The 20,670-nt window shown below is 31.5% G+C and overlaps 1 protein-coding gene across 1 annotated transcript in view; it reads left to right on the top strand.

Moving 5' to 3' along the window:
• slo (calcium-activated potassium channel slo) overlaps window positions 1-20,670 on the top strand; it is a 116,289-nt gene that overhangs the window by 68,455 nt on the left and 27,164 nt on the right. The window contains exons 3-12 of the mRNA XM_088261165.1: window positions 292-388; window positions 2,199-2,310; window positions 3,626-3,777; window positions 5,636-5,803; window positions 9,961-10,052; window positions 12,862-12,972; window positions 15,057-15,162; window positions 17,409-17,561; window positions 18,285-18,440; window positions 19,517-19,570. Coding sequence (XP_088117291.1) covers window positions 292-388; window positions 2,199-2,310; window positions 3,626-3,777; window positions 5,636-5,803; window positions 9,961-10,052; window positions 12,862-12,972; window positions 15,057-15,162; window positions 17,409-17,561; window positions 18,285-18,440; window positions 19,517-19,570 — 1,201 coding nt within the window. The remainder of the gene's footprint in view (window positions 1-291; window positions 389-2,198; window positions 2,311-3,625; window positions 3,778-5,635; window positions 5,804-9,960; window positions 10,053-12,861; window positions 12,973-15,056; window positions 15,163-17,408; window positions 17,562-18,284; window positions 18,441-19,516; window positions 19,571-20,670) is intronic.

The following is a 20,670-nucleotide window of genomic DNA, read 5'->3' as shown; positions in this document are numbered from 1 at the left end:
ATTCTAAATTAGCAATGAAGTTATTTAAGTATATGCTTTTGGCTCTTTGATTTGACTTGAGTGTTTACATAGGTTATGAGCTTACATTATTGGATGAAAGTCATTAAAAATTTAAAACATATATAAAACATTGTTAACTCAACATATTATAAGAAAAATCATTGTGAAAAAAAGAAAACATTACCGATTCATTATATTATAAAATTGTTATGTATTATACTATTAATAAGTAATTGATCATCAAGCTCCAATTTTAAGTATCCTGCATTATTTTTTCCCTTATGTTTTCAGCGAGGAGGTAGAACGATGTCAGAAATGGAGCAACAACATTACACAGCAAATCGACCTTGCCTTTAACATATTTTTTATGGTCTACTTTTTTATACGAGTAAGTACTTTTTAATATAATTTCTCTTATTAAGGGCTAGACTTAAAAGGGGCGCATCGATATTAACTTTTTTTCCTGTAAAGCTAATTTCTTCTACTGATTGAAATTCAATGAGCTTTTCCTTTAGCTGAACGCGTTGTACCTTTTAAAACTAACTTTTGTCCGTGAGGTAATCGAAAATTAATATAGGTACCTACGGCGTTATTATACCTTTTATATAGCTGAATCAAATTTAAAATTTGATTTTTTTTTCAACAAAATTTCTTTACGTTGAATTATGCGGGTTATTAATATGAATTATGAAATAAAACGTTGAATTATCCGGGTCAATATCTTATATTTTCACATTTTGCTTTCTGAATTTGATTCTTCTACCCATTGGCTTGTCTCTGGATTATTTAAAAGCGTCTAAAATATGTAGTAACATACCAATAAAATACTTCAATAAAATAGAGAGAGAAAAAACTTTATATGGTATTTTAAAACCCTGAGTAGCGTTAAGGGGTACGAACCCAAGGCTTTTTTTATTTATGTGACGGATTTATAATTTTGTAAATTTTCAAAATCAATTAGACGAAACAATGTTTGCGCTTGCGTAATTACAGTCTTTATTTATATAATTCGTCAAAATGATAATAAAGTTGCTTTAAAGTTTATTTAAATGATATTTTTAATTTGTTTTGGTAAAAAGCTTGACATTGAGTGATTTTTGTTTAAAAAAAGCCATGCGGTCACCTATCTCGATGTTTGCAAGGGATTCGGAATTAAACTGTTTCGCGCGGCCTCTCACTGAAACGCCATACGGCGCGCAAGCGCACGAATTTACTGTATTAAACCCGAGAATGACACCGATTGCTGCAGCTTCAAGCTACCTGTTTTACCAGGATTAGTATTCCGGGGTTAAATAAGATAGTGTCTATTTAAAAATTAACTCATATGTATAACGTAGAATGTAAACATGTGTATTATTTATTTATACATTGTATTTTTTTTATCAAAAAGTATATACTTGTGTTTTTTTTCCGTGGCAACTAATGTTGGATGAAAAATACGTTGCGAAATGAAAAATTCCTTATCATAAGTATGATAAACTATTTTTCCTCATATCCCGCCCACAGAAAGCATGGTCGCATTTTATTTTTTCCCAATATCCTCGTGAAATGATAAATCGATGGGTGTCGAAGAAAAAAACATGAGTTTTTACGACGTAATCATATTGTTCAGGATTTTTTGCGAAGTCGTGTAATGTCAGCTGACGAAGCTGCTTCTTCAAATATTTCACCCAGTCTCTCAACAAGAACGTATTGTTACTCAAAATAAAATGTATCACACCAGAGCTTACTTCCAACTCTTCTGCAAGCTCTCGAACGGTGATCCGAAGGTTTTGGATGGTCAAAGTCGATTAGTCGATTATCAAATGGATAGTCGTTTTGACTCGCTGACTTCCATGGGTTTGCAGTAATTTTTGAATGGGTTGAACCACTTTGCAATTCGTAAAATGTTTAATGCAGGTCTTACTTAAGCTGTCAATTGATTAATATAACATTTAAAGCGATACCACCGCTAATCGTGAATTTACTCTCTTTTAAAAATAAACACGCAATATGCATATTCCCTCATTCATAAGGTGATTATTAGTAATAGATGCTCTTTGATACATTAGGTTACCTAGATCAGCCATTTCAAAAATAAGTTTGAAGTTTTTATTTTTATTTATTAATGTACTTGCACATCTTAAATGGTTTTACTGTAATAGTATTTAAAAGTTTATTCTACTTGCATTAATTTGTTTTGTTTGTTTATGTTTCAGTTTATAGCAGCTAGTGACAAACTATGGTTCATGCTCGAAATGTATTCATTCGTAGATTACTTTACGATACCCCCATCCTTTGTATCAATATATCTGGATAGAACATGGATTGGTAAGTTAAAAACAATTTGATATTAGTAATTTTAGTAAATAACCACTCACCGACTACTTCTGTCTACCGGTTTCGAGACGTACCCGTCTCTTCGTCAGGACATACACTACAATTTAACAATCATGCGAACAACACTACACCACACCCACTTAGTACTATTCACATACACTATCACTACACATGCAAAACATGCAGAGCGAGTTGTTAGTCCCACCATGCTTTTGGGAAACTAAATAATAAAGTAAAAAATGTAATATAAATATACGCAGGTTGGAAACTATATTAGGATTCAAAGAGAAGGGGGTAGGTTCTGGGAAGTGGGAGGAGTTGAGTTAGGAGCTGATCGGTTCAATGTTACGTCGAATAAAGGGCTGTATGGAAAATTTATTTGGTTATTTATTAATATCAATTAAAATGTTTGACCACAAAGTAAATGCTTTGAATATAAATAATATTAAAAACAAATGTTTATAAAATGTCGAAAATATCTCCTAATATTAACAAATTTACCTGTCATTAAAAAAACTCACGAACCTTATTATATTTCAAGCCTTGACTCATCTTATTACCTACTTCAAATTGATATATTGCTAAAAAATTAATAAAATTCATAATATTTACAATTTACCTACATTTTTTTTTGAATTACCTAACGTCCAAGTGACTCTGAAATCTAGCTACGGCTTATGCAACACCGTTTATCATGTCCCTACTCAGGCTTCAACTTTATAAGTTTCATAGCCTATCCCTACTTGTGAGTGGATTTACTCTTTATGTTTAAAGTTACTATAATTTCATGTAATTCATGAGTGAAAATTCTAGACAAAAACACTCGCTAATTTACCTACATGCTTTCCAATATGTACGTCGTTAACATTGCTAAATTGTTGACTTGATGCATAGGTGATCCGATCTTTGTGAACGGATCATTTACCTAAGTGATCCGTTCACTAAGACCGGATCAATGGAAAAGTGAATATTATGTCGAACAAATGAGGCCAAGAGAGGGAGAATTTTCTTCAACCATCATAAAAAAGTCGTTGGGAAATTTTATCATAAAACCTTACTTTTCATTTGTCTATTTACCACTTACCGTCCCTACCCATGTAAAATTAAGCTGTCATAATCCGGAACCAGGGAACATCAAAAAGATATTCTATGCTCTATGGTTCCGGAATTTGACATTGACAGACTCGTTTGTTTTGAATTTTGAAAACGAGTCGGGTCGTTGTATAATAAGTCTTATTATTTTTACTTCAATACTTAATTAATATGATGGTAGTTTTCAGATTTAAATGGTTGTGAATATTTTTAGGACTGAGATTTCTTCGCGCCCTGCGCTTGATGACTGTGCCTGATATATTACAATACCTCAACATCCTAAAAACATCCAGCTCAATACGTCTTGCCCAGTTAGTTTCCATATTCATATCTGTATGGTTGACGGCAGCTGGAATCATACACTTGGTAAGTTATTTCTCTAAAAATAATAATTATTATAAATAACGGGGTTTTATCACTCGGGGGAATATCTAATTTAACATACTCAACCTATAAAGAATTGTGTAAGACTCGTTTCGTGTTTATAACAGCCGATATAATCAATATTTTCATTTATCATTTTCTTTTGCAAAATTCGCCTTCGTAAAAACGTTATTTTCATAAGTTGGTAACGAATGACGTCACAGAAACGAATCCACACTACTACTATTATAGATCTATAAAGCAGATACATAATGGGATACGCTATACACACCCGATGGCGTCAAATTTGATGACGTATAGCGGTGTTCGTTTTTCGTTTTATTAAAATATCTAAAGTTTAAACCTTCATATCTCCCTTACTTCTCTACAGATTTTAATGATAATGTTACCGATAGTCTTGTGATTTTTCATATTAATTTATTAGCCAATATTAACACATCATGAGAATGATCCATTAATTTTCAATCATCTTACAGTGTGTACAGTAAACCCTCCTATAACGTTGAGATAAGTACCGCGTTATTGGAGGGAACATTATAGGAGGTAAATGTTTTGAAATTGTATTTGAATTAATAATGACTCATTTCAGTTATTTCTGCTGGTTAAAATATAAAAATACAATGAAAAATATTGACCCCCTTTAATGTTCCCTTTGATAACGCGGTACCTATCTCAATGTTATAGGAGGGTTAATTGTACATGGTCAAAATAAAAGCTACATAGCAATTTTGATCACATTTTTACCTGCAAATATTGGATTTTTTTTTAAATATTATAATATTGCCTTTGATACAACTTTGATTAAAGCATTATTTAAAAAACCAGTGAAATTTGCAGAATTTTTTATTAAAACTATTTTTATTTACTTAATTTTAGAATTATTTGTAGTAATAAATTTACAGTGGAAAGTGAAATAAATGCGTTATTTAGCCCTTTTTTTAAAAATATGTGTTTTAATTAATTTCTTCTTTTTTTTCATTTATGAAATGTCTTTCATCTGTACAAAAATTGCTAAGATATTAATCAAACAAAATAAGGCAAAAAAAAATACAATCATGACAAAAATAATTACTTATTAAATTATAAATACTTAAAAATAAATATTTTCCCTTTTCTAATCCACTATTGGTCCGCCTCCGTGGTGTAATAGTTACCATGTTTAGCTCCCGTCCTGGAGGTCCCGTATTTAATTCCCAGGGAGGGGGGTGAAAATAAATATTTTTGACTTTACACTCATATTTATTTAATATTACCCTGGACTGGTCCATGAAGCGGGTGATCACTTTGCTTTGAAGTAATAAAGAATCAAAATAACACTGCGTCAATACGATCCAGTGCCATATGCACCATTGGGTGCAGATAAGAGTTATAAAGAAAGAATCCACTATTTTAATTAATTCATACCATGTAAATATCAGAATGAGTTGATTCCTATCTGTGAGAGTAAATACATGCCCGTTATTGTTATAAATGTATGTGTGTATGTGGGTAAATATAAGTTAAAGAATATCACACTTTGTCTGGGCGTTTGTCTACTACACGGAATTACATGGAATTTTACTGTCCGGTACGTCAGTTAGCGTTTTAAAACGACGATTGGCTTGGATTGGATTGTGCTTTTGTACATCTTTTTTAGGGATCGGTGCGTGAACACATTGCGCGTAAATTCGATCACGCTAAACTGTCGTAGTTGTTTTCATTTTTCAAAACCAGACTGCTGGACGGTGAAATTCCGTGTAGTGGACAATCGCCCAAAGAGTGCGTTAATGTCTATGCACTTGTCAGTTTTTTTTTTTTAAACTGCACCCTCTTATAAGTTTGTCTGCATTTCATTTTGCAGTTGGAGAATTCCGGAGACCCTCTGGAGTTCAACAACCCTCAGCAGCTGTCGTACTGGACTTGCGTGTATTTCCTTATCGTGACCATGTCCACTGTGGGATACGGTGATGTCTACTGCCAAACCGTTCTAGGCAGGACATTTTTAGTATTTTTTCTCCTCGTTGGCTTGGTAAGTAACATTTCAGTATTTCCTTACCTTAAATTATAATGTCGATAAATGTGGCAATGTTTGTGAAGGTATTGAATGTTGACTTTAGTTTTATTTTATTTATTTCTTTACATTGGAATTACTTTTCTACTTGTTGTGTTTTATTTCACATACTCAGGATTGTACTTGTGTAAACTTTATTCGGTAAAGTACTTGATATTTCATGTGTTCCTTTCTTCAACAGTTGAATGTTTGTTCGTGAACTCTGTTGTATTGCATGATTGGAGACATTAGGATGTACAGCAAAAGGATTGTCCTAATTTAATATAACATAGGATTCACGACAAGTGCTGTAATGGATTTCTAAAATAGTGCCAGTATTTTATCGGTCCTATTTTTAGTTTTTCAGAACATATCTTTGTTTTTAATATATGTTTATTGAATTAAGAGAGGCTCGTGCTATGCATTACACCAAACTGAGAAAACAACATCATCCATTTAAAACACAAATATGTATACGAAGATGTATGATTGAGTGCATGTCCGCAAATAACTGTCAAGTGGTTTACGTAACTCTGTTATGGAAGTGATATGAATTTTTTACAGCTTTGATATCAAGTTAAAATTATATATCAATCTAATCGAATCGATTGATATCATGATTAAAATAACTTTGGTCAACATTCATCCTCAACAGCAAGCAATCCAGTATTTTTTGCCGCTTTTGTGAAAATACAATAAGAAGTCATTTGTAACTGAAAATCGATTCCTGCTAATTTAAAACCATTCATTTCTTGAATAATTTGTTAGACTTTTAGCTAACTTACGCATTACAAAATGCCTTTCATAGCGTAAATATTTGACGGGCAACACCATTTCTCAGAGACATTGAATTTGATTTTCAAACAGTTTATATTTTATGTGGAATTTTCTGTCAAGTGTCAGAAATTGTACGAAAGTTTGCTAATTATGTTTTTTTTAGCTTCGAATAATTAGGATTTCATATGGAATAGTTTATTCTTCATACACAATAAAGTAGGCAACTCTCACATTAGTCAAGTTACCAGCACTCTGGTGGCAAGTTACTCTGATACCCGTGTCATGTTGCGCTGAATATCGGCCATGTTGTGGTTGCCTCCCTTCCCTCGCCCCCGCCCGCCCCTCGGGGCACTCGGCCACTCGGCCACCAGCCGCAAGGCAGGATAGTTGGGAACAGTGAGTCAGATAGGTTCCTCGCACCTCTACATGCACACCGCGCCACCGGTACATTAGTACACTAGGCGATACCATTACTCATCCATCTTACATACACATCTACTTTTGGTTGTTATTCAGTGCATGCCTTTATCCTTAGTTGTTCCTTTAATCTCCTGACTTTTGCTTGCTTTTGCTTTAAATATACCCTAAAGTGTGTTTTCCTTCCCTCTAGTTTTAATTATTACTTTCTGTTTACTTACAAATGTAGATGATCGCATTAAATCCGTCCGATTTTGTGTGTGAATATCGCTCTTGTTATTCGATGGTGTTTTCGTTTGTCCGTCGTTTTCTCGATGAGAGCGACAGGCATTCCGAAATAATGAGTTGGAAATGTAAACACCGATGTCTATTCCAGGCAATGTTTGCCAGTAGCATCCCCGAGATAATAGAGCTGGTAGGAAGTAGGTCCAAGTACAGTGGCGAGCTGAAGCGTGAACACGGAAAGAGGTATTCATTAGTTGATCTTGACACTTTGCACTATGGCGGGATATTCAATTTTGGACTATGTGCATATTTTTACCATATTTTCTAAGAATTCTTTTTGATCTCATTTGGTAAAAGTACATTTTACCCTATGCGATTTTAGATTTTTTCTAAAAATATGCAAATAGGTCTCTTAAAACAAATGTCCCGACATAGGTTTCCTGGTAAAATACTGTTTAAACGATCAACTTCTGTTGGCATCAGTGGCGTCAGATGTATTGTGTTATCTACTCTCCATTACTGAATGGTATACCCAAACCATACCAGTGTTGGTGTTCTATCAGAATTTCTCTATTCTCTCCTTTTCATTCTCGTCTCCTCTTTTGGAGAACATTTACCAAAGCTGTCTTTTTTTAATACAAGCTTTTATTATTTTCCTAACTAGATAAAAATAGTCAACTATCTGTGTCTCGTAGATTTTATGTTGTCATTGATGTTAAGTAACTTGCACAATTCAGTTATGTTTGTTATTTGTTTGTCTTTTACACATTCATTTTTTAAGTTCCAGTGTACTACCCAGATTCAATAAAATTCATCACTATCCACATCCACTCCCAGATGTAGTTCAACTATCTTTTAATATTAGTGAAAATTATAAAACAGTAATTGGTCGTTGCTGTTTTCATAATTGTCATGAAGAAAAACATTACAAATATGTACAAAAGTATGTAATTTATATGTATTTATATGTAATATTTTATTCATACATGTCTTCAGTGTCATTATAGAAAATAATATGAAGCAGACTGTGTTTTTTTTTTTTAATACTGTTTTCCAAATAGTAATTATGCATTGATTAAAATACAGAAAAATTATTTCCTCAGTATATTGAAATGTATTTTTTTTTATCATTATTTATAATTACATTAAATGATGTTGATATATTTACATTAAGTTATGTGAAAGAGGTTTCCCAAATGGATATTTTTTACATATTACATGATATATTTTCATTATATACGAGTATATGATTGTTACGTATTGGTATATTCTCTTTCATAAGACTAAATTCTATCTGCCTACTTATTTATTTACCCTTTGATATCTGTTCCTCGTTAATATCTATGAACTCGCCTGAGTTTGGTTTGACAATTATTTCACCAAATATGTATGATTTATTTTTAATTAGAATTTTGTAAAATTGTGCGTGTAGCAATAGTAGGTGTACTTGTATATTAGAGGTAGTAGACATTATCGTATGATAATACTTAAATAGTTAAATTCTGTCATCTGTTTTCTAAAATTCGCATCGTCGTCAACACGCATAGGTGTCGTCTGTAGAATTTTTATACAAAGGTATGTGGTTTAGTATTTTATTGAAACTGGGTGACTAAAAGATGGAACCTCAAAATAAATGTGTATGCAAGAGTACGCATGCGTGTGATAATAATAATAACTCCACGTAAACACTTTTCTTTTAATTTTTGTCATTGTATATTGATAACATATCCTCATTTTAATTTGTTATGGCAAGAAAATACACACTAAAACATGTAAATCATTTCGCTCATAACGTAAGAACCTACGATGACTCACTACAGCCAAACGATTCGTGGTCCTCGGCACACAGCCTTGTGTAGGGACGTGTGTGTAGAGTGGGGGGCGGGTAGCGGTGCCGACGTAGGCAGGTAGACTGTGGGCTGACCGAGTGGGTGTTGTGGTAGGCTGTGTTCGCCAGCTGGATCCCCGAGATCACGGAGCTGGCGGCCCAGCGGAACAAGTACGGCGGGAAGTACTCCAAGGACATTCGCCGCAGGTACCGGCCCGCGCCTTCACTAACCCTCGCTTGTCTCGCCCCGGCCCCGACGGAGCGCAGCCACCTCCCTCGGCGCCGGGCCGGCCCGCCATTTGCTAACATCCACTTTATTCTACTCTCATTTTATCATAACAGAGTTGGTTGACTTGAATGCCGAGTTGTTTTCCTTTTACTAGTGTTGGTTTCTTGGTGCCATGGCGCATGCTCAGTAAGGACTAGACACGTATACTCCGTACCTATACTCTCGGTTTCACCTCCCGAGTCACGAGTCACGTTACCTCCCGAGGACAATGTACTGTTGTAAATGAGTAGTGTTTTGTTGAGTAATGTTTGCTTGCACACGATGCCTTGCTGCCGCCACGCTGTAGCGCTAGATCCAGCACCACCATGTCCCAAGAAACACACACAGCCAGTGCCGCCCTTTCTCGTATTCTCGTACCCGCTACCGCGCTCCCTAGAGGTCTTCTTCCACACACTAATACGCTTGAACGTCTCGCACGAATGAATGATTCGACTTGGTAAAGCTACACTAAGCGGTTAGTGAGGGTCGTACTTGTATACATGTGTTTAACTCGATGATAATTGTGTATATATTCTGGTACCGTATATTAATAAGATTTCCCCTGTGTTTGTACCTTCCCTGGATGACACGTGTATGTCTTGTTTGTCTGCCGGCGTGTAGGCGATATTTGCCAGTTGTATTCCCGAGATTATTGACTTGATCGGCACTAGACCCAAGTATGGCGGCACACTGAAGAACGAGCGAGGACGCAGGTGAGCGCCAACAATGGACCTCTGCTATCCTACTACTGTTTGTGTTTCGTGTTGTGATAACTATTCTCCTTCCTCCTCTATTCTACTCTCTTTTCTACCTAGCACGCTTATTGTCTACACTGTTTTACGAAAGAGGAATTAATCCTTTGTTCTGTATTGACAATATGTGGAAGACATAGTCATCTTGTTATTTGAATGTTCGTAAATGGTGTCTTATTGGAAGATTAGTGTTGTGGTTGTACCCATTTAGGTGGTTTTAGTATACTTTGGAGGAATGTTGTATATTTGGAATGATCTCTCGGTGTATACTTTATGAACAACGTTATTTAGTGTAATAAGTAGTTTGTTTTTCAGAGTTTCTAGGTTTTTATTAAAATTACCAATTATTTCACTAATTCACATAACTCATAGTGACCTTTCAGACATACTTGTAGACTGACATACTTGTTTAGGGATTTCCAAACCTGCACGTTGTATTATGTCCCATAAAACTTAACCATTCAACCTAATATTCTACAGTAACTATTGCAGTAAGCGATACTACATAGATCCGTAATACTCCAGAACATAACTTAGAGCGTGGCAAGGCTGTGTGCATTTAGGACATGATATTTTCAATCAATAGTTCGGCTGTAGAAACTAAACTGTAAAATTGTACACTAAATACAGACAATTATAGAATTAAGTCGTAGGTTCATTGCGTTGTCCATAGATTTTGAGAAGTAAGATGGGTGGAGTTTGGCCTTACTGAGTTATCCAGAGTCCGGTATTGCCAGATCTCAGCCATTCCCTTTACCAACCTATACCAACGAGTATTTTCCTTTCTCAAGGTTTTTGACAGTTTTCATTTTATTTATCATGTATAATTACATAACATTTTACTTTTATAGTTTAATACGGTAATGCCTGCTGACTAGATTGCATGGCAGCTGTTTGCACGCGTATGTCATAGATTTGGTTAAACCCACCCACTGTTGAAACACTTGGTAACATTTGAACAGTCTACATAGTGTTGGTTTATATATATATATATATATATATATATATATATATATATATATATATATATATATATATATATATATATATATATATATATATATATATTTATATATATAAAACATTAACCTTTTTTAACTTTTTTAAACACGACAATAAAAAAATTAAATCATTGCATCCAAATAACGATTGATTAAAGAGTTAGTTGATTTAACTTTGGTTTTAGTGGAAAGTAACCTATGAGAATGTCTTTTTATAATGTTGAAAAGTTTCCTGTTATCTATTTTTGCATATAAATGACTATATCAATTAGTTAAGTTAATATTGGCTACTATTACTTTATACATACACTGTTTATTCAATTTACTTTTTCAACATTATAAAATGCATTTAGTTTTAATTTCCTTTTATATTTCACTAAAGAGAATTTCATATAAGATTTCTTATCCTCATGAAAAGAATTGTGATGTATCTGAATACATACTTCACTTTTAATTGATATTATAGTTCTCCATTTCAAACTATTTAAATAAAAAAATCAAACATGCATGCAGTGATTTTATTTTAGAGATTTCATTAGACTTTTTTTTTTAAAGCATTTTATTATATATATATATATATATATATATATATATATATATATATATATATATATATATATATATATATATATATATATATATATATATATATATATATATATATATATATATATATATATATATTTATATATATATATATAAATATATATGTATATATATATATATATATATATATATATATATATATATATATATATATATATATATATATATAAAAATATAAATATATAAAATTAAGACTAAAACTCAATGAATAAAATGAATTTTTCAAGCACAAGAAAGTTTTGTATCATTTTTACTTTTTTGTGAAAAAATATTTTATTCTGTTCCACAAGGAAACTTCCATTGTCATGTCGTGCCATGTCATGTCATATAGGAATAATTAGTGAACACATCGTGCTTCGTTGGGTTTAATTTTTACAACCTTTTTTGGCCAGATAGTTTTTTTGTTGTTGTTGCAACTTTTAAAGTTAAATGGATTGTAATTTACATCTGACATATTTTTAAGTAAAAAAATGCTTTTTAAAAATGTTGATCTTTATTCTATAAAAAAATACATATGTTATTTTATTTGTAATGAATACTAATATTGGAGCTTTATAGTTTTTAGCTTAGATAAGATTTTTTACTGATTCTTCTTTTATGAAAAATATGCATTGATTTGATACATTTTATGCAGTCAAATTAGAATTTTATCTGCATTTTACGTACGTATACCTCACATTTTATTTCTTTTGATACAATTCACTTTTTTACTCTTCAAAAAAAGGTATTTTTTAATGAATTTAAAATAATGGCACATATTCCTTGCTTTTAATCCCTCTTTTCATGTATGTGACATGTGTAGGCAAATTAATAATTCTATATAACCGGGAAAAAAGGCACATCATTATGTATGAAGGTATGATGCATTTTATTGCAATAGACGATTCTTTGAAAAATGTCACGTACATCTGATTTGAGGGTTATTTGCCATCAAACTTAGATTCCTACATATTTTTTAAACATATTTTATTACTTTGGTGCATTAATTATTACAAATGCACATCAATCGATAGCTATTTGCTTTTCTTGCAAACACATAGCAAAATTATACTAGCTCCAATACTTAGTGTAGATGTATGTACCTGCATGACTCAGCGGCACTAATTGCCCTGTATAATAAGTTAATCATTCCCAAACTAATTTGTTTGTAAAATTTCCGCTAGGCACATTGTGGTATGTGGTCACATCACATATGAATCCGTCAGTCATTTTTTGAAGGACTTTCTCCACGAAGATAGGGAGGATGTTGATGTGGAAGTTGTGTTTCTCCACAGGTAATGAAATCATTTTTGTTTATTTGATCCATTCGAGAATTTGCAATGAAATTTGAGTGATTGCACTTGACTGATTTTTTAAAACTATTCTCATATTCATCAGTATTTCAAATTTATACGAACAAAAGATGCACGCATTTGGCATAGTAAATCAGGCACAAGCTCAAAAACAATTTCAAAATAGAATACATATTTTTTCGGTCAAATTGTGTATCATTTCTTCCACAACAGGAAGAAATAAAACACAATTTAACCTTCAAAAAGATGTATTCTGTTCTCAACGTGGCCGTGAAAATTTATGTTCAGTTACATAAATTTAATGTCGCTTTAATGGTACAACTAATCAAGTGCAGCTATATATTTTTTTCTGCATTCCAGACAGGCAAGCATGTGTGAAGGTGTACATTGTAATACAATGTACACTAAAGTATGAATCTAATTGTAATAATGTAAAACTAAAAAAAATTGGTGTAAAACAAAGATGAAGAGTAAAAAAAATTAAAATATTTAGGAAAAGTTGTAAAATAAAATAAAAATTATACATACATTAGAAAAATAATATTAAAAAAGAGTGTAAAATCTCCAATTTAAAATTTGAAAATCTTCAGGAAATTCATTCATCCTCCAAACTCATCAGACAATTGTCAATGACATACTTTCACAAACCGTAAAGTGATAAATTGATAAGATAGATGATTAATAACAAAGAAAGATGTCTTAAGCTAACTGTCCCCGCCAAGTTTTTAGAAAAAAAGTTTTATAACTCAGGAGCAATGAAGTTGGCATGTCTTTATATGACGTGTGTGGTACATGATCAGTTTTACCCTTAAATCGACCATATGTTAATATTTAATGTGAATTATATTTTCCTATTCCTTTTGGGTTTGTCCCGGATTTACTGTTTAACTGCATCTGCTGTGGTACAGATGCTGGTTGATTGAATGATTAATTCTTTAAACATTATCTTTATAAGTGTTACACAGTGTTTGTTGTTATAAATGTTATAAATGTTTATGATAAGATGAGATGTCTTGCAATGCGTTGTTTGTCTATTGATAAATGTGAATTTATGTTGATTGTTATCCGAGTTGCACTTTGTTTTTACATAATGTTCGATAAATAACATTATTAATGGCAGAGCTGAACCGACATGATACTATTTCAGGAAGGAACCGGACTTAGAACTGGAAGGTTTACTGAAGCGGCACTACACAACTGTGGAGTTTTTTCAGGGTACCATGATGAATGCTGTGGACCTTGAACGTGTCAAGGTTAGGTGATACAAAGCTGGAAAGAATCTCGCACGGCAGTCGTTTAAACACTGTTTCTATTTTTTTTTTACAAAACCTTATTTATATTTACATATATCATTTAAACATCACTTTTGTAGGATTGAAATTCTATTTTTAATTTATCGTCTTCTTTGAGCAAAAGTACATTTGGCTTTGTACATTTTGGATTTGTAGTTCACATTGGAAAATATGGTTATCGAATCCACTTTTGAGTATATTATTTGCAATAGTTATTAAATTGAAGCCGTAATTTTCAAGGTGAACTTACGTAAAAATTGAAATAGAATCTGCAAATGTCATGTATGCATGGTAATGTTGGTATCACATAATCGTAACGCGAAGCCGCCACTGCAAGCCGATCGTCCAGCGTCCGGGCAACGCAATAGTTGGTAGACAAAGAAGGAACGTTTGTAAATTACTCGAGATGTCTGCTCCAAATTGTGTCATCGAAACTAGCTCATCCTTGCTGTTAACGATTCTCTCTAGTTTGCCAAACATGCGGCTGGACATTAGGGTGAACGAACATTTGACAAAGGAAGTTATTAATTGTTAAATATATTTCTGACTGCTTACGATAGGTGACAATAGGTTGTATTTTTTCGTATAGACAAATTTGTAACAGTAGGTTAATATAGGTATGTTTGGTTTGGTTAAATTTTCGTTCAGCTAAATGTCCCGAAGCTGCCAGACAGTGGACCGATGGTACACTGGATTCGATGACACGATTTACGAGAACCTCGGTACTATTAGTTGACCGCTTTGTAGTGGATGTTAATGGTGATGTGATGGCAGGAAACCGCCAGATTTGGAGCTGGAAGGACTCTTCAAGAGGCACTTCACGACTGTGGAATTCTTCCAAGGGACCATCATGAACCCCATCGATCTGCAAAGGGTGAAGGTCAGGACTGCTGCTATGTTTGTGCTCAGCCATGGCCATGTATTGGCACATCCCTTGTGTGTGGTTGTGGTTGTATTGTTGTGCCGGTGTTAACAGCCTCCGCTAGTAAACCTGGTCAGATCCTAGAATGCCCTATGTTGCGTAAACGGTCACAATCCGATTGGGCTGACTATTAATATTACAAATTCCCGTAATACATATTTTCAAGCATTTCGATGTTCCCTGTTTAATCTAACGAAGCTTTATCTGTTGTTCATCGGTTACATGGAAAATTATTTGCCTTGAAGTTTGCTTTGTGTAAGAATGTGTTGTCTCTTCTAACAAAAAATATGTTGTGCGTAATCATTGTTCCATACTTCCACGGAAGCTATCTTGCTCGTTTGTTTTTGGCTAATGCATTCTCGGCCCTCCTGGCTCTAAACAATTTCTGTTCATTTTACAGATATTCTACAATATATGTATGCATGACTTCTGGCATCTGTTTAAATCCGAATATTATAAACACAATTTAGAGAGGTATGGAAGTTTTAGTTGAATTCGGGCCATCCATGGCTACTTTCCTATTAAATCATTTACAGCGCAGAAATTTTTTACTACTCCATTGGATAGTAAGTTTTTTGTTTTTTTTTTTTTTAATAAAAATTATACATTGAGAATTTTATCAAAAATTTGTTAAACTATTATCGTAAATAAAAAAAGAGCAACCAAAATTTACAAATTATTCAATTATTTTTTCAAAGCAGGTTGGAGACAGGTACTCTAATAACAAGGTGCTGTAAGTTCCAATTTCATGTTGTTTTTTGACATCTCATCAAAGATGAAAAAGTCTGGACATTTACAGGGCTGACGACCGTCATAGGCTGGTTTCTTTTCATGTTTTAATAAACTATTTCTACTTTTCTTTAGGCGTAAAAGTATGGTAAATATAGGTATAAACATAATGGTTTTAATTTCTTAACAATAATGCTATGGTTTGGTCATGCATATTTTCATAACTAAACCGTGTTTGGGAAACAAAGGTAAATGTACTAAAGAAATTATGCAATAGTTCAATATTTTTTTGTGTTTTTTTTAGAATAACACAAAAATCTTTATTTTTAGCGTTAGACAATATTGAATGTTGTGTGGGGATAAGTAAACACATAGATCAAAGCATTATTTGCATGTTTTGCATGAAGTTTTTTTTTTAATATTTATTTTTTTATAATGATATTTCTACATACAAAATGAATATCAAGTATTTAGGAAATTAGAGTAGAATACTACTAAATTATTTTCTATGTAATTTGATATAATTTTGTAGATATTTTCACTGCAACCAAAAAGCACTTAATTAATTCACATTTAAAAAATTCTTTACACCATGTATATTAAAATAAAATTAAAGATTTCACAAAAAAAAATTGTATAGAACTCAATAGGTAGAAGTTAATTTTTTTTAATATATGGCTAAAAGACATACATTCATTATTTTATTCAACTTTATTCGCTCCCTATGTGGAGCATGTGGAGTCCACAAATTGTCTCAATTCTTTTCTGTCGGCTGCCAGCTCCCTTGCATCCTTCCAAGTCAAGTCCGCGTCCCAAAGTTCTGACGAGAACTGACAACGAATGGTCAGCAGTGGTCATCCTGGGCGGCACTAATGATGGGAAAGCATGTTAATTCAAATATAAAAATAAAACACTTACAAAAGACCACTTTTGAGTTTATTAATGTAAACACAACTATTTTCGAGAACTACAAACTGTTTGTAATGCTTGCCGTAATATTTATAACATGCTGAAAGTACAAAAGCTTGAATTTTCACCTGTTGATGAGGATATCTATAATTCTTAAAACTAGTTGTGTTTACATTAACAAACTCAAAAGTTGTATTATATAAGTGTTTTATTTTTATATTTAAAACATTTGTATTTATTACCTTAATTTTTAATAACCCTTTCACAAACTCATGAACAAGTATTTTTTTTTTAAGTATTATAACTTATTTACTGATAAATATAACACTAATTGTACTGATAAATTTAATATTTTTAAATTCCTCTGTTTATTTCATTTATATACAAAAAAGCCTTCTTAATTTGCATGCTTATCTGATAAAATGAAGAAGAAAAAAACCTTTCTCAGTTAAAGTATTCATTGAAAAAAAATGGCTTATCAGTATTTTTTTGCTTCAAGTTCCTTTTGAAAATGTCTATATTTATACAAAAAATAGCTTGTTCTAATATTTTTGGTTATGTTTTAGGTCCATGAAGCAGACGCTTGCCTTGTGTTAGCAAATAAATACTGTCAAGATCCGGATGCTGAAGATGCAGCAAACATTATGAGAGTGATATCTATTAAAAATTACTCGGATGATATAAGAGTTATTATTCAACTTATGCAATATCATAATAAGGTAAGATTTTTTTATCAACTATTTTGACAGCGCTATATTTAAAACTTATAAAGTAAAATGAAAGAGGTTCATAGTGTTCTGCTGTTTACTATTATAATCTGTCCAAAATGGATTCCATGTTAATAATATAGAAGACTGTGGCTGAGATTAGTCTCAATATTTGTAACATAACACCTTTCAATAGAAACGTAACTCACGAAAATAATGAGGGACTGTACTTTTTTGTTAGACAATTAAGAGGACTTTTGTTGATTTATATGTCAAAAAATATAGTTTTTGTAAAGATTAAATTAACAAAAAAAATAGAACCCTCAGTATTTTGAAATCAATTAATTTTAACCATTAGAGTGCTGAGAATCGATATATGGACTTATTTTTTATTCAATACGTCAGTACTGCGAGTTTTACATTCTTATATATCAGGACATTAGTTTTTTGTCTGCTAGCGACATTTTTCTTTCACTCTAATAAATTTGGTATTACTACAAGGAGAGAGCGAGACAATTGTCGTTTGATCCGATTAAAAACCTCCCGCTTATCGGATGGCTGTCGCCAGTCGGCGCCCGGCTGCGCGCTGGGAGGACGTGACTCTGTGACTCGAGCTGTGTAATACGACTTCCATACAAATATGAACTGGGGTCTTTTAGTATCTGGATCATGTGTAATTTTGGATGGTCAGTGTGGAAAAGGTCAATGAAATCCTAATGTTACCATATGTTTCAGGCGTACCTGCTAAATATTCCTTCGTGGGATTGGAAACAGGGGGATGATGTGATATGTCTAGCGGAACTCAAATTAGGTTTCATAGCACAGAGCTGCCTTGCGCCAGGTTTCTCGACCATGATGGCCAATCTTTTTGCCATGAGAAGCTTTAAAACTGTAAGTACAGTATTAATATCTTTACCACCTTCAACAGTTTTATTTGATTTCTAGGCAGATTTTGGTAAAATCAATTATTAAAAATATAATAATTTTGGATAACTTATACAGTGGCATTTACGTTAATATATATATATATATATATATATATATATATATATATATATATATATATATATATATATATATATATATATATATATATATATATATATATATATATATATATATATATATATATATATATATATATATATATATATATATATATATATATATATATATATATATATATATATATATATATATATATATATATATATATATATATATATATATATATATATATATATATATATATATATATATATATATATATATATATATATATATATATATATATATATATATATATATATATATATATATATATATATATATATATATATATATATATATATATATATATATATATATATATATATATATATATATATATATATATATATATATATATATATATATATATATATATATATATATATATATATATATATATATATATATATATATATATATATATATATATATATATATATATATATATATATATATATATATATATATATATATATATATATATATATATATATACATAAATGTCAAAAAATCATTTTAGTTTTATTTTTATCAATCATTATTTAATAATTACTTTTAAAAATACGATAACAGTTTTTAAATTCCTGGCATAATTAAGTAAAAAAAAATATTAATATGTATATAGCTATCTTATTTATACATTTACTAAAAAATAATATACCTCTTAATTCAAATCCCTTTTTATCCTTTAATTTTGAATGCTATATTAACAAACAAAAAATTCTCATTGGCTTCTATTTCATTTTACATGTTTATTATCTTCCATTTATGGTAAGAATCAAATTTCTAAGACCTATTACGGATCAGAAAAGTAAATCTGTCGCACATTTTTTTAAAAATACCATAGTCGTTTTATTTTTTGTTTTATTTTTTTACATTTATTTTTATTTTATTATTGTTTTGTAATATCGAAATAGGAGCAGACTCATATACGTATCATGAGAACACTTCGTGGACTGTGCTTCACAAATGTATGTAATGTTTTCAGTTATTTGCATTCTGGTGAAGGTGTTTGGTTTCGCTACATGAAGGTGTATTGAACATTCCAAGGGGCTTAGAACTAATAATACCTTATTTCCCTATAAAGCATTTCTATTCCTCATATTTTTATAGTATTATCAAAATCTTAAATTCGTAATTATTTTACTATATTTTATCACTGAAATGTATACTTCATTTTAAATATTCTTCTTTGATTATGTGTTCTAAGCTCTCGACTGGAAATAAATAACATTAAACATCTAAAACAAGCCTTGTACTGTTCACAAAGTATTTTGTCTAACGATATTTCTATTTACAGCCATGGTTTATGGAGCTGGGAGATATAAGCTATGTTACGGCATGCATTTTGTGCTTAGAGCTTTATTATACCACAAATGGGCTTATTATGTGTACTTTTTATATGTCTAGAATCATATTCTTACCACATCAAAATCGAGTGTATATTTAGTTAAATAAATAATATTTAAGAATATTAATTTTTCACATACTTTTGTATACATTAAAAAACATACTACTGTACACTCGAGGATTTCTTTATTTTTCTTTTAAGTGTGGCTACATAATATAAATGTCATTTCAAATCACAATAGTACATAATAATTAAAACTTCTTAGTTTTGTTAATAAACTACATATTTAGTTATTTATCGGTGATTATCTTTATGTGGGTACCATGTGCAGTAATTAAACAAACAATAGCTTGAGCCATTAATAATACTGTATGACATGTAAAAGATTGAGACTTTTGAGATTATTCAAATACGCCTAAATTAGTATTTCTCTTTTGAAGCGGCAGTGTTTTGAATGCACTAAAGAATTGATTTTGCTTTATTAATCCGTACTGAATAACGATGTAGAGCTGAAGTTTTGGATTTGTTTGGATAGTCTTGGAATGTCTCAATCTAACTTTAGCGTAAGGCTGTAGGAATAGGAGTAGGTATGCAAACTGTTTGGGATATTGTGGTGTGATGTTCCAGTCTCCAGACATGCAAGTGTGGACGAATGACTACTTGAGAGGAACGGGAATGGAGATGTACACGGAGACGCTAAGCCCTACGTTTATCGGCATG

Source organism: Brachycentrus maculatus, unplaced genomic scaffold (assembly GCF_059751285.1).
Source record: "Brachycentrus maculatus isolate JH-2025_06_01 unplaced genomic scaffold, ASM5975128v1 h1tg000148l, whole genome shotgun sequence".
In the NCBI taxonomy this organism is placed as follows: Eukaryota; Metazoa; Arthropoda; class Insecta; order Trichoptera; family Brachycentridae; genus Brachycentrus; species Brachycentrus maculatus.
The sequence above is the reverse complement of the archived record's forward strand: the minus strand, read 5'-3'. Positions and strand labels throughout refer to the sequence as shown.